General features: G+C 43.1%; 1 protein-coding gene across 3 annotated transcripts in view; it reads right to left on the bottom strand.

Moving 5' to 3' along the window:
• Positions 1-13668, bottom strand: part of AP3B1 (adaptor related protein complex 3 subunit beta 1) — a 344461-nt gene that overhangs the window by 26048 nt on the left and 304745 nt on the right. For all 3 annotated transcript variants that reach the window (XR_007356822.2, XM_048851142.2, XM_048851143.2), the window contains exons 23-24: positions 12108-12339; positions 10538-10622 (exon numbers count right to left, since the gene is read on the bottom strand). Coding sequence is in view for 2 of the 3 variants with exons in the window: in XM_048851142.2 (XP_048707099.1) it covers positions 10538-10622; positions 12108-12339 (317 nt within the window). In the remaining variant the exon portion in view is untranslated. The remainder of the gene's footprint in view (positions 1-10537; positions 10623-12107; positions 12340-13668) is intronic.

The raw sequence follows: 13668 nt of genomic DNA, 5'->3' as shown, positions 1-13668 counted from the left end.
ATATAATTGGAAAGGTTGTGATTTACTGAATGTGATTATCCAATTTGTATGCACATATAATTTTTGTATCTGAAGTTAGGAATATTGACCATGTATCTGTATTTCAAATGTGCTACCTTGGGTGACACCCACAACTAGCCATTCAGGTACAACAATGAAAAAGACAGATAAGGCTGATATCCCATCAGCAAAGACAATGGACTGTGAAAGAGCTTAGCCTTCCTGTGGATGCTCCAGACAGCCTAGGAGTAATGGCTGCTAGGACTCTGTAACGATGAAGCCTCTGGAGGGACACAACTGAGAGTATCAATTCAGGACAAATTGCTTAGAGCAGGGCAGTTATAGCCCAAGGCTGGGGTTCCTTGCACAACAAACCAGCCAAACAGAGAGGACTTCAGTTTTACCCTACAGGCTAACCAGAAGTCATACAAGCAATTCCCTTAGACACTCCAGTTTCCCAGTGTCACCACCAGTGCCACTCGTTATGGGAACAAATGGTTATGCAAACCAATACCCCAGTAAAAGAAAAAAAGTTCTCTCAATCCCAAAGGACCAAGCTCGGGACCCAGGTCAATATATAAGTCAGATCTTACCCACAAATCACGCTTTAGATTTAGAATCTAAAATCTAAAGGTTTATTGCTAAAAAAAGAAATATAGATGTAAGCTAAAATTGGTTAAATGGTATCAATTACATACAGTAATGGCAAAGTTCTTGGTTCAGGCTTGTAGCAGTGATGGAATAAACTGCAGATTCAAATCAAGTCTCTGGAGTACATCCTCAGCTGGGATGGGTCATTCAGTCCTTTGTTTAGAGCTTTAGTTTGTAGCAAGGTTCCTCCAGAGGTCAGAGCAGGATTGAAGACAAAATGGAGGGGTTTCCTTTTATATTCTCTGCCATGTGGCTTGTGCTTCCTTTGTCTCAAATACAAGCTGCCCAGCCACGGCTTGAAAGCCTTAGATTTCTGATCATAGGCATATCCCTGTGTGCCTTGCTGAGTCACAAGGTGTATCTGCCTTCTCTCAATGGGTCAGTTGTATAGCTGATGGTCCTTAATGGGCCATCAGGCAGGCTAGGCAGTGATGATGCCAAATTGCCTGGGGTGTCACCCAGAAGTATAGCACAAGGTTGAAATACAGACAGTATAGAGACCCTGCAGAGCAACAATGGTCTATACGGTCACAGTTCGTGTCAATAACATCACAGACCCGGCAGAGTCATGTGACTGAGCCACCTGATGCTGGACCCCCTCTTGGAATGCCAGTGTTTTTCCACTGGAGGACAAAGGGTTCCCACCATACACAAAAGCTATACAAGTAGGGGAGTAACATCATCGTGGTTCTCCTCTGCCTCCCTGCCCAAAGAGACTCTGGGGAAACACCTTGAAGCAAGAACTGAACTGGGGGGAGAAGAGCTGAGCCCAGGCTGGAAGGGTGTTTAAACTGTGAGTAATAATACCTAAAGTTTCAAGCTGTAGGCCAGTGCAGCTGGCTTTCAAGAATCTTAGCAATCTGCCTAAAACAACATTTAGGGTCAAAAATTACTATTTGTAGCCAATTTCTTTAGTGTATTAAGTTTAGTCTGAGTGTTTTGTTTTATTTGCTCAGTAATTTGCTTTGTTCTGTTTGCTATCTCTTACAATCACTTAAAATCTGCCTTTTATAGTTAATATATTTGTTTTGTTTATTATTAAACCCAGTTTGTGCAATTTCTAACCGGGGGGGCAAGAAGTTGTGCATATCTCTCTTCACATTGAGGGAGAGGGTGAATTTTTATGAGCTTGCACTGTGCAGATTTTTCTACACAGCACAAGAAAACATACCTTTGGGTCTGTACTCCAAGGGAGGTGGGCACCTGAGTGGTGGGGCAAGTCTCTTAAGCAGAGTCTTCACAGAGCTGATCTCAGTGTCTTGTGTCTTTCTGCAGCTGGGTGTGGCCCTGCCTGTGTGTGTGCTAGAGGAGGCTTAAGAGCCTGGCTCAGCAAGACAGGTTAAAGGTGGCAGAACATGCGGGCTCAGCGGTATCTCAGTACATCAGATGGCACCTTAAAGGAGAGCAAGCCTTCACACTGGGAAGACACTAATAGCACAGGCTTTTTCCCTTCCCCACATAGAGTCCTGATGGTCTGTCACAGAATTTTTCCAGGCACCAGGAGGTGGAGGAGAGGGACAACAGGTTCTCATCACATCCAGCACTAGCCCATCTCCAGAAGTTTGTGTGGGGTTTTTTGGTTGGGAAGGGAGGAACACACTTGTTCCCCCTTTCCCAGATCTTTCAGGGCAGTTCATACTCCCAGGAGTCCCTCCCTTCTCTTCAGGCAACTGCCACGTTGGACCCAACCCCTGCAGTGAGGTAGGAGCTTATCTGAAAGAGGCTTTTGCCTGCAAACATAGGGAGGAAAAAAGGATAGGGAAGTTAGAAACACTAAATATGCAACTCACTCACACGCACATGTACATAGGGGCAGGGTGTCTGTGTATACACATATATGCACATTTTTTTAGAAGATGAAGAATGGCCATTTACTCATCCTGACTCTCACTTTAAAAAAAACAAAAAACACACAAATAGCATTATTGGATAGAAAGGGGGGAAAGTCCATTTGCTGAGAGATCGCATACGAAAGGAGGTGATGTGATGTGCTCACTATGAGCAGGCAGGATGAGCAACCTAATGTATGTTCTAAATAAATGCATTAGGAACAGTTTTCAAGTTAAAGAGTTTCTCCTTTCTCTCTAATTAGGTATGTGATCTTCGAAAGTTTTGCTTAATAAAATAGTGCTCATCAGAGCTCTCAGAGCTTTCAAATCTGTATATTACAGTTTCTTCTTCACTGCCCTTGTTATGTTCAAGATCTTTTAAAAGTGATCTAAATATTTTATTAGTCATTTTTGCTTTTTTCTTAATATAGTTTGCATTTATTGAACCACTAACACTACAACATCTCGAAGCAGACAGGTAGTGTTTACTATGCAAAACACACAGCCAATGATTGGCATCTAAGACCAATTGATCTACCCATTACCACTATCTCCCAACCCCCACAAGCACTACTACAAAGCTATTGATTTAAACACTGCCGATCGGTTTCCATTTTCTGATTTTGGGCAGGCCAATTAAGAAAGTGAGTAATTGTGATTACACTGCTTCAGGATCAATTACATTTGATGCAAGACAAAGTGTGCTCCTTTTCGTAAAACATAGGAAAATAATTATGATCGGGGAACGCTTTACTGCTGTCTACGCCCCAAACAGCTCAAATAAATGACATACATATATATCTTCATGCAAGACAATATAGCAAAATAAAGGTGTAAGGACACCTTTTGTCAAAATATTCTTGAAATAATTCACACATCCACACACAACCTTTTGAACAAAAAACTTTTTAGAAAGTATCGAGAATTAAAAGAACTGCCATTGATTGTATTTTAAACAGATTCACATGGCTGAAAGACCACCACAAAACACAGAATTGCCTAATATACACATATATACTACAAGGATGTTTGGAACAATAAAACAGCAAATTTTACTCAAAGTACATCTATCTTTATTTTTTCCTCCTTCTACAGTATTCTCAAATATCAAAGGGTTTATTAATCAATGAGGCAAACAAAGTAAGCAATTCCTATTCTTAATTTAACTTTAAACTTAGTGTTTAGCTTGAGCTTTGTCATTGGGCTCACATTGTCCAAATCATTAAAATGACTAAAATGGTGTCTGAGGCAAATCTATTTACAGTGACGTTACTCATAGTCTGGTTGGTGTTCAGGAATATTGATCTGTCTTGTTTGTCTAATAGGAAAATAATAAACAATTACTAGGCAATGTTGGAGAAAGTAATCAGTTTTTATATATCACTAATATTGCAGACCTCCCAAAACATAAAGGTGATGATCTGCATAAAATCAATGTGTTATGCTACATTGCTTATACTCATCACTGCAGAGATTCTCAGCAATAAACGGTGTAAGTTTGGAACTGAATCATTTATATACCGTATATACTCATTCATAAGCCAAATATTTTTGGTAAAAAAGTGACGCATCAAAGAGCGGGGGTCGGCTTATAAACAGGTCTACACCAAAATTTGATGATTTTAAACTCTATGAAATCACTGAATTGAATATCTAATACATTGACATTTTGTTTACCTGGAGCGTCTGCAGGCATGGAGCCCCGCAGTTCCCTGTGGCCGCAGTTCACCTTTCCCAGCCAATGGGAGCTGCGGGAAGTAGTGCGCCAGGTAAACAAAATGTCCTGACCCACCAGTGGCTTATCCTGATGGGCTTGGAGCCAAAGTTTGCCAACCCCTGAAATATAGGGTCGGCTTATGAAAGGGTCATACAGTTTTTACTATTTTTACCTATCCATCTGGGAGGGTCAGATTATTAACAAACGGGCTATCTCAAGTGCTTATATATGAATGCACAAAGCCTTGGAAACAAACAGGGAGAACTGGAGGTCCTGGTGATGTCAAGGAATTATGACGTGATTGGAATAACAGAGACTTGGTGGGATAACTCACATGACTGGAGTACTATCATGGATGGTTATAAACTGTTCAGGAAGGACAGGCAGGGCAGAAAAGGTGGGGGAGTAGCACTGTATGTAAGGGAGCAGTATGACTGCTCAGAGCGTCGGTACGAAACTGCAGAAAAACCTGAGGGTCTCTGGATTAAGTTTAGAAGTGTGAGCAACAAGAGTGATGTAGTGGTGGGAGTCTGCTATAGACCACCGGACCAGGGGGATGAGGTGGATGAGGATTTCTTCCGGCAATTCGCAGAAGCTACTAGATCGCACACCCTGGTTCTCATGGGTGACTTTAATTTTCCTGATATTTGCTGGGTGAGCAATTCAACGGTGCATAACAATCCAGGAAGTTTTTGGAAAGCGTAGGGGACAATTTCCTGGTGCAAGTGCTAGAGGAGCCAACTGGGGGGGAGCTTTTCTTGACCTGCTGCTCACAAACTGGGAAGAATTAGTGGGGGAAGCAAAAGTGGATGGGAATCTGGGAGGCAGTGACCATGAGTTGGTTGAGTTCAGGATCCTGACACAGTGAAGAAAGGTAAGCAGCAGGATACGGACCCTGGACTTAGAATCATAGAATCATAGAATATAAGGGTTGGAAGGGACCCCAGAAGGTCATCTAGTCCAACCCCCTGCTCGAAGCAGGACCAATTCCCAGTTAAATCATCCCAGCCAGGGCTTTGTCAAGCCTGACCTTAAAAACCTCTAAGGAAGGAGATTCTACCACCTCCCTAGGTAACGCATTCCAGTGTTTCACCACCCTCTTAGTGAAAAAGTTTTTCCTAATATCCAATCTAAACCTCCCCCACTGCAACTTGAGACCATTACTCCTCGTTCTGTCATCTGCTACCATTGAGAACAGTCTAGAGCCATCCTCTTTGGAACCCCCTTTTAGGTAGTTGAAAGCAGCTATCAAATCCCCCCTCATTCTTCTCTTCTGCAGGCTAAACAATCCCAGCTCCCTCAGCCTCTCCTCATAAGTCATGTGTTCCAGACCCCTAATCATTTTTGTTGCCCTTCGCTGGACTCTCTCCAATTTATCCACATCCTTCTTGAAGTGTGGGGCCCAAAACTGGACACAGTACTCCAGATGAGGCCTCACCAATATCGAATAGAGGGGAATGATCACGTCCCTCGATCTGCTCGCTATGCCCCTACTTATACATCCCAAAATGCCATTGGCCTTCTTGGCAACAAGGGCACACTGCTGACTCATATCCAGCTTCTCGTCCACTGTCACCCCTAGGTCCTTTTCCGCAGAACTGCTGCCTAGCCATTCGGTCCCTAGTCTGTAGCTGTGCATTGGGTTCTTCCGTCCTAAGTGCAGGACCCTGCACTTATCCTTATTGAACCTCATCAGATTTCTTTTGGCCCAATCCTCCAATTTGTCTAGGTCCTTCTGTATCCTATCCCTCCCCTCCAGCGTATCTACCACTCCTCCCAGTTTAGTATCATCCGCAAATTTGCTGAGAGTGCAATCCACACCATCCTCCAGATCATTTATGAAGATATTGAACAAAACCGGCCCCAGGACCGACCCTTGGGGCACTCCACTTGTTACCGGCTGCCAACTAGACATGGAACCATTGATAACTACCCGTTGAGCCCGACAATCTAGCCAGCTTTCTACCCACCTTATAGTGCATTCTTCCAGCCCATACTTCCTTAACTTGCTGACAAGAATATTGTGGGAGACCGTGTCAAAAGCTTTGCTAAAGTCAAGAAACAATACATCCACTGCTTTCCCTTCATCCACAGAACCAGTAATCTCATCATAAAAGGCGATTAGATTAGTCAGGCATGACCTTCCCTTGGTGAATCCATGCTGGCTGTTTCTGATCACTTTCCTCTCATGCAAGTGCTTCAGGATTGATTCTTTGAGGACCTGCTCCATGATTTTTCCAGGGACTGAGGTGAGGCTGACTGGCCTGTAGTTCCCAGGATCCTCCTTCTTCCCTTTTTTAAAGATTGGCACTACATTAGCCTTTTTCCAGTCATCCGGGACTTCCCCCGTTCGCCACGAGTTTTCAAAGATAATGGCCAATGGCTCTGCAATCACAGCCGCCAATTCCTTCAGCACTCTCGGATGCAACTCGTCCGGCCCCATGGACTTGTGCACGTCCAGCTTTTCTAAATAGTCCCTAACCACCTCTATCTCCACAGAGGGCTGGCCATCTCTTCCCCATTTTGCGATGCCCAGCGCAGCAGTCTGGGAGCTGACCTTGTTAGTGAAAACAGAGGCAAAAAAAGCATTGAGTACATTAGCTTTTTCCACATCCTCTGTCACTAGGTTGCCTCCCTCATTCAGTAAGGGGCCCACACTTTCCTTGGCTTTCTTCTTGTTGCCAACATACCTGAAGAAACCCTTCTTGTTACTCTTGACATCTCTGGCTAGCTGCAGCTCCAGGTGCGATTTGGCCCTCCTGATATCATTCCTACATGCCCGAGCAATATTTTTAAACTCTTCCCTGGTCATATGTCCAATCTTCCACTTCTTGTAAGCTTCTTTTTTATGTTTAAGATCCGCTAGGATTTCACCATTAAGCCAAGCTGGTCGCCTGCCATATTTACTATTCTTTCGACTCATCGGGATGGTTTGTCCCTGTAACCTCAACAGGGATTCCTTGAAATACAGCCAGCTCTCCTGGACTCCTTTCCCCTTCAAGTTAGTCCCCCAGGGGATCCTGGCCATCCGTTCCCTGAGGGAGTCGAAGTCTGCTTTCCTGAAGTCCAGGGTTCGTATCCTGCTGCTTACCTTTCTTCCCTGCGTCAGGATCCTGAACTCAACCAACTCATGGTCACTGCTTCCCAGATTCCCATCCACTTTTGCTTCCCCCACTAATTCTACCCGGTTTGTGAGCAGCAGGTCAAGAAAAGCGTCCCCCCTAGTTGGCTCCTCTAGCACTTGTGCCAGGAAATTGTCCCCTACGCTTTCCAAAAACTTCCTGGATTGTCTATGCACCGCTGTATTGCTCTCCCAGCAGATATCAGGAAAATTAAAGTCACCCATGAGAATCAGGGCATGCGATCTAGTAGCTTCTGTGAGCTGCCGGAAGAAAGCCTCATCTACCTCATCCCCCTGGTCCGGCGGTCTATAGCAGACTCCCACCACTACATCACTCTTGTTGCACACACTTCTAAACTTAATCCAGAGACACTCAGGTTTTTCTGCAGTTTCGTACCGGAGCTCTGAGCAGTCATACTGCTCCCTTACATACAGTGCTACTCCCCCACCTTTTCTGCCCTGCCTGTCCTTCCTGAACAGTTTATAACCATTCATGACAGTACTCCAGTCATGTCAGTTATCCCACCAAGTCTCTGTTATTCCGATCACGTCATAGTTCCTTGACATCACCAGGACTTCCAGTTCCCCCTGCTTGTTTCCAAGGCTTTGTGCATTTGTATATAAGCACTTGAGATAACCTGTTGATCGCCCCTCATTCCCAGTATGAGGCAGGAGCCCTCCCCTCACAGACATTCCTGCCTGTGCTTCCTCCCGGTATCCCGCTTTCCCACTTCAGGAAAGCAGACTTCGACTCCCTCAGGGAACGGATGGGTAGGATCCCCTGGGGGACTAACATGAAGGGGAAAGGAGTCCAGGAGAGCTGGGTATATTTCAAGGAATCCCTGTTGAGGTTACAGGGACAAACCATCCCGATGAGTCGAAAGAATAGTAAATATGGCAGGCGACCAGCTTGCTTAACGGTGAAATCCTAGCGGATCTTAAACATAAAAAAGAAGCTTACAAGAAGTGGAAGGTTGGACATATGACCAGGGAAGAGTATAAAAATATTGCTCGGGCATGTAGGAATGAAATCAGGAGGGCCAAATCGCACCTGGAGCTGCAGCTAGCAAGAGATGTCAAGAGTAACAAGAAGGGTTTCTTCAGGTGTGTTGGCAACAAGAAGAAAGCCAAGGAAAGTGTGGACCCCTCACTGAATGAGGGAGGCAACCTAGTGACAGAGGATGTGGAAAAAGCTAATGTGCTCAATGCTTTTTTTGCCTCTGTCTTCACTAACAAGGTCAGCTCCCAGACTGCTGCGCTGGGCATCACAACATGGGGAGTAGATGGCCAGCCCTCTGTGGAGAAAGAGGTGGTTAGGGACTATTTAGAAAAGCTGGACGTGCACAAGTCCATGGGGCCGGACGAGTTGCATCCGAGAGTGCTGAAGGAATTGGCGGCTGTGATTGCAGAGCCATTGGCCATTATCTTTGAAAACTCGTGGCGAACAGGGGAAGTCCCGGATGACTGGAAAAAGGCTAATGTAGTGCCAATCTTTAAAAAAGGGAAGAAGGAGGATCCTGGGAACTACAGGCCAGTCAGACTCATCTCAGTCCCCGGAAAAATCATGGAGCAGGTCCTCAAAGAATCAATCCTGAAGCACTTAGAGGAGAGGAAAGTGATCAGGAACAGTCAGCATGGATTCACCAAGGGAAGGTCATGCCTGACTAATCTAATCGCCTTTTATGATGAGATTACTGGTTCTGTGGATGAAGGGAAAGCAGTGGATGTATTGTTTCTTGACTTTAGCAAAGCTTTTGACACGGTCTCCCACAGTATTCTTGTCAGCAAGTTAAAGAAGTATGGGCTGGATGAATGCGCTATAAGGTGGGTAGAAAGTTGGCTAGATTGTCGGGCTCAACGGGTAGTGATCAATGGCTCCATATCTAGTTGGCAGCCGGTGTCAAGTGGAGTGCCCCAGGGGTCGGTCCTGGGGCCGGTTTTGTTCAATATCTTCATAAATGATCTGGAGGATGGTGTGGATTGCACTCTCAGCAAATTTGCGGATGATACTAAACTGGGAGGAGTGGTAGATACGCTGGAGGGGAGGGATAGGATACAGAGGGACCTAGACAAATTGGAGGATTGGGCCAAAAGAAATCTGATGAGGTTCAATAAGAATAAGTGCAGGGTCCTGCACTTAGGACGGAAGAACCCAATGCACAGCTACAGACTAGGGACCGAATGGCTAGGCAGCAGTTCTGCGGAAAAGGAACTATGGGTGACAGTGGATGAGAAGCTGGATATGAGTCAGCAGTGTGCCCTTGTTGCCAAGAAGGCCAATGGCATTTTGGGATGTATAAGTAGGGGCACAGCGAGCAGATCGAGGGACGTGATCGTTCCCCTCTATTCGACATTGGTGAGGCCTCATCTGGAGTACTGTGTCCAGTTTTGGGCTCCACACTACAAGAAGGATGTGGATAAATTGGAGAGAGTCCAGCGAAGGGCAACAAAAATGATTAGGGGTCTGGAACACATGACTTATGAGGAGAGGCTGAGGGAACTGGGATTGTTTAGCCTGCGGAAGAGAAGAATGAGTTGGGATTTGATAGCTGCTTTCAACTACCTGAGAGGTGGTTCCAGAGAGGATGGTTCTAGACTATTCTCAGTGGTGGAAGAGGACAGGACAAGGAGTAATGGTCTCAAGTTGCAGTGGGGGAGGTTTAGGTTGGATATTAGGAAAAACTTTTTCACTAGGAGGGTGGTGAAACACTGGAATGCGTTACCTAGGGAGGTGGTAGAATCTCCTTCCTTAGAAGTTTTTAAGGTCAAGCTTGACAAAGCCCTGGCTGGGATAATTTAATTGGGGATTGGTCCTGCTTTGAGCAGGGGGTTGGACTAGATGACCTCCTGAGGTCCCTTCCAACCCTGATATTCTATGATTCTATGATTTGGAAATATCCTGATCGGAAAAATAGTGGAATAGTAAAGTTTACAAGGTAACTATGCCTCATTTCTCTAAATACATCTTGAATGTCCATTTTATGATGAGCTATATTGCCCAATTCTGTAACAAATGCAGAAAATACAATCAGCACTTTGCCCATAAAAATTCTAGTTAGGCTTCAAACTAGTTCAAAATATAATCAAAGCAAATACAAATATGTTTTTAATACAATTACGGAAGAAGTTTTGTAAAAAAGGCAAAGACTATAACATCTCTCCCCTCAATTTCCATTCAGAACTATCAAATGTTAAAAAACAAAAGAAAAACAAACTTACCACAACTGGAAACTGGCAGTCTGAGTAGAATCACAAAAGTCAATACCCACAGAGACAGTAATGGATTCCTCAGGCTCAAGAAATTCTAGAACAGAACATGTAAATTAAGCATGGGAAAAAAAAATCAGATCAGCTAATCTAAATACGAAAATTTGGTAACACGTAAAACAGCAAATGTTTACAGCTTCTTTAAACTTTGTGAGGTTCTGACCAACTTTTGTATTTTTATTTTCTGAAGTGTCTTGGGAGAAAAACTTCCTTCAATAAATGCATTTTAAATATTACCATTAAAATCTAGTCATATCATTAGTGAACCAAGGCTTCATATTAAAACAGTAGGGATATATAATTACAGAAAAACATTAAGGTCACATGTATTCTATTTGCTTGTGTGCAAATGCAGTATTTGCATTTCATTTGGCATGACACGACTTGCTCTTCAGTTTTCAGATTGAATGAATAAGACAGCAGAAGACCACTAGTAAAATGCACATTACTATACAGTGATGGGGAAAATCAAGTTTAAAAAATTCTATAGTCAATGTGGCCTACTTTTCTCCAAATTTTGTTTGCACTGGTTACATAGGAGGCTGGGAGGATTATAGACCTAAAATGGCGAATACTCCTTCATTTTACAAGCAGTGCAGAATGCAGCACTTTCTAAATGAAGACATCAAGAGTAAGTTCACTGTTTCTTGAACCTCTTCAGAGCCAGATCACCATACTAACCACCCTACACTATTGCAGACGGAAGGACTTAGGTTTGTGAGGTGACTGGTCCTTCTTTGATACCAAAGGAACATATACAATTTTCTTAAAGTAGAGAACACCCATGAGAAATACAAAAAATACCCAATGTACTGAAAAGGATAAGACACGGGTTTATATATCCAGATGGGTAGACACCATTCAGTTCAATTAATATCAAGTTCAGATTTTGTCAGTGTCTTGAATTAGATGTTTAGTTATAAAAACAATAGAGACGTATCATTATTAAAATACAAACTGAATCAAATGTTATCCATGCAAAATACTTGACCATATGTTTTGTTGACAGTAGCATGGAAAGTTTGCTCTGAAATAAGTAAAAAGTGGCTAAGTGCCATTTTTATTCCTTGGATGTGAACATAACTGGCTGGCAGAAACCTCCAGTTGGCATTGTCCTAATATAGCTGCTTTCTCAATGTAGTGACCAAACAGCTAAGAGGTCAGTTGGAAAAAGGGAAGACAGTATACTGGGCTAGATGGACTTTTTTTAGATCCAGGATGGCCGTTCTTATGTTCACATGAAAGGATCTGAAGAATTTACAGCCAGAGGCAGTATGACTATATGGCTTGATTCATTCTAACTGTACCGGAAATGCTTCCTTTTAACAGACACCTTGTTAAACCACACACACCCTTGCCAAGTAATGCTTAAAAATGTTATTTTTTTATTCTGTCAATTTCTAAAATAAAGAATTAATTTTTTTAAAAAAATCAGTACATTTAGTATTTTCCATTTCATGTTTTTAACTAACTGAAACAATAGGATTTTGCATAGTTAGCTTAAAAAAGATGACTTGATTACCTATTGTATTAAACACATGCATCTTCATGCCTGCAGGTAGCTTTCTCTCCCCTATGTGAATATTCTCTAACTTCTGGTCCGTGGTGTTCGTTAATGTCACTTGTACAGATACCATTTGATCTCCATAAATGCACGGCTGCCTTGAGAAGTGATAATAAGCTGCTAATCCTTTCCCACTCATTCGATGAAGCAATTCATGAGTTTTCATTGGCACAAACATTGGGGAACTGACCTGTTACATAAAAAAGTTAAGAATTAGTGAATGTACTAGCCAATTCTTGTGGATAGTAGAAGATCATTATAATATGACAGTTTAAATACTGCACTCTCTGCACCAGCTAGAACTCCCTCTCTCTTTTGTGGGAGATTTGGATGTGAAAGGAATGCAGTATCAGGGGGCATACTGATGTTCATGAAAATACCTTAAAGCTTTGACTTCATCAACAGCAACAAATGTGTGGAAAAACAATTAGAACATGTTGAAAATATTCAAGTCCACAAATACAACATAATAAAGGAAATATTTGGAACAGCATGAAATAGCATTACATTATTTCTGCTATTGAGACCTAACAGCTCTGCTTGTAGTTAAAGTTGCCTAACTTTCTATTATAAGACTATTTCCAATTGCTTATAACTTTGCCAGATTGTTTGAGCTGAGATTTGTCTGCTACAATTTGATTTTTTAAGTTTCAGCTAAAATGGTCCAGCTGCTCTAGCAGCATTTCTCAAATGTGGCCGCTGTGGCCGCATGCTTTCTTGCGGCCACAGCCTCCTGGATGATGATTTTGGAGGAGGACGGGGGGGAAGGGAATGACAAAGCAGAGGCCTCTCCCCTGGGGCTGCAAGGAGGGGTTGAGCCCTGTAGCCCTCTTGAGCCACAAATGCTGGAGGAGCAAACAGCCAGTGAGAGTCCCCCACCTTCCTGGTGGCACTGGGGCTCACTCAGGCTTCCAGATTACTGAAACGGCAGGCTTTGGCCGCGGGCTCTGACTGTGGAGTACTGGGCTCTGGTTCTTTGGCCGCACAGCAGCGAGCTTCATCCCTCGGCTGCTGGGCTTTGGGCTTACCCCCCCCATCCCCTCCCAGCTAGCTAACAAGTCTGCTGCTGTGAAAAGTTATATTAACAAACATACATACTAGCTAGCAAGTCCAAAAAAGCCTGCAACCAAAAAAGCAAAAGAAACAACAATAAAAAGACAAGAACATGCAAAGCACTTTATTTGCATTTCTATTCTGTTTAGATCCAGTAAAGAATAGACACAACTGCACATTATTATTAATTATTATTATTATTATGTCTAAAAAAGAATACTCTACATAAATAAATGTCTATGATTTGGACATGTATGTGTGCATATTTATTTGTTTTTCCTAAAGTTAATTAAGTTTCTTAAGAAAAATTGTCAGAGCAGAGTCGTTGGCTGCACTCTGAGGCCACCAAAAAGTTGTTGCGAGAACCCCTGCTTAAAGAATAAGATTAAGGGAAAAAAGTTGTTTTGCAAGTGTTAAAATGCACACAGCTGTTTCATTGAGAAGGTGTAGTAACTACATGTTTTGG

The sequence above is a fragment of the Caretta caretta genome, chromosome 5, assembly GCF_965140235.1.
Source record: "Caretta caretta isolate rCarCar2 chromosome 5, rCarCar1.hap1, whole genome shotgun sequence".
NCBI classification, from domain to species: Eukaryota; Metazoa; Chordata; order Testudines; family Cheloniidae; genus Caretta; species Caretta caretta.
This window is presented reverse-complemented; position numbering and strand designations above follow the sequence as displayed.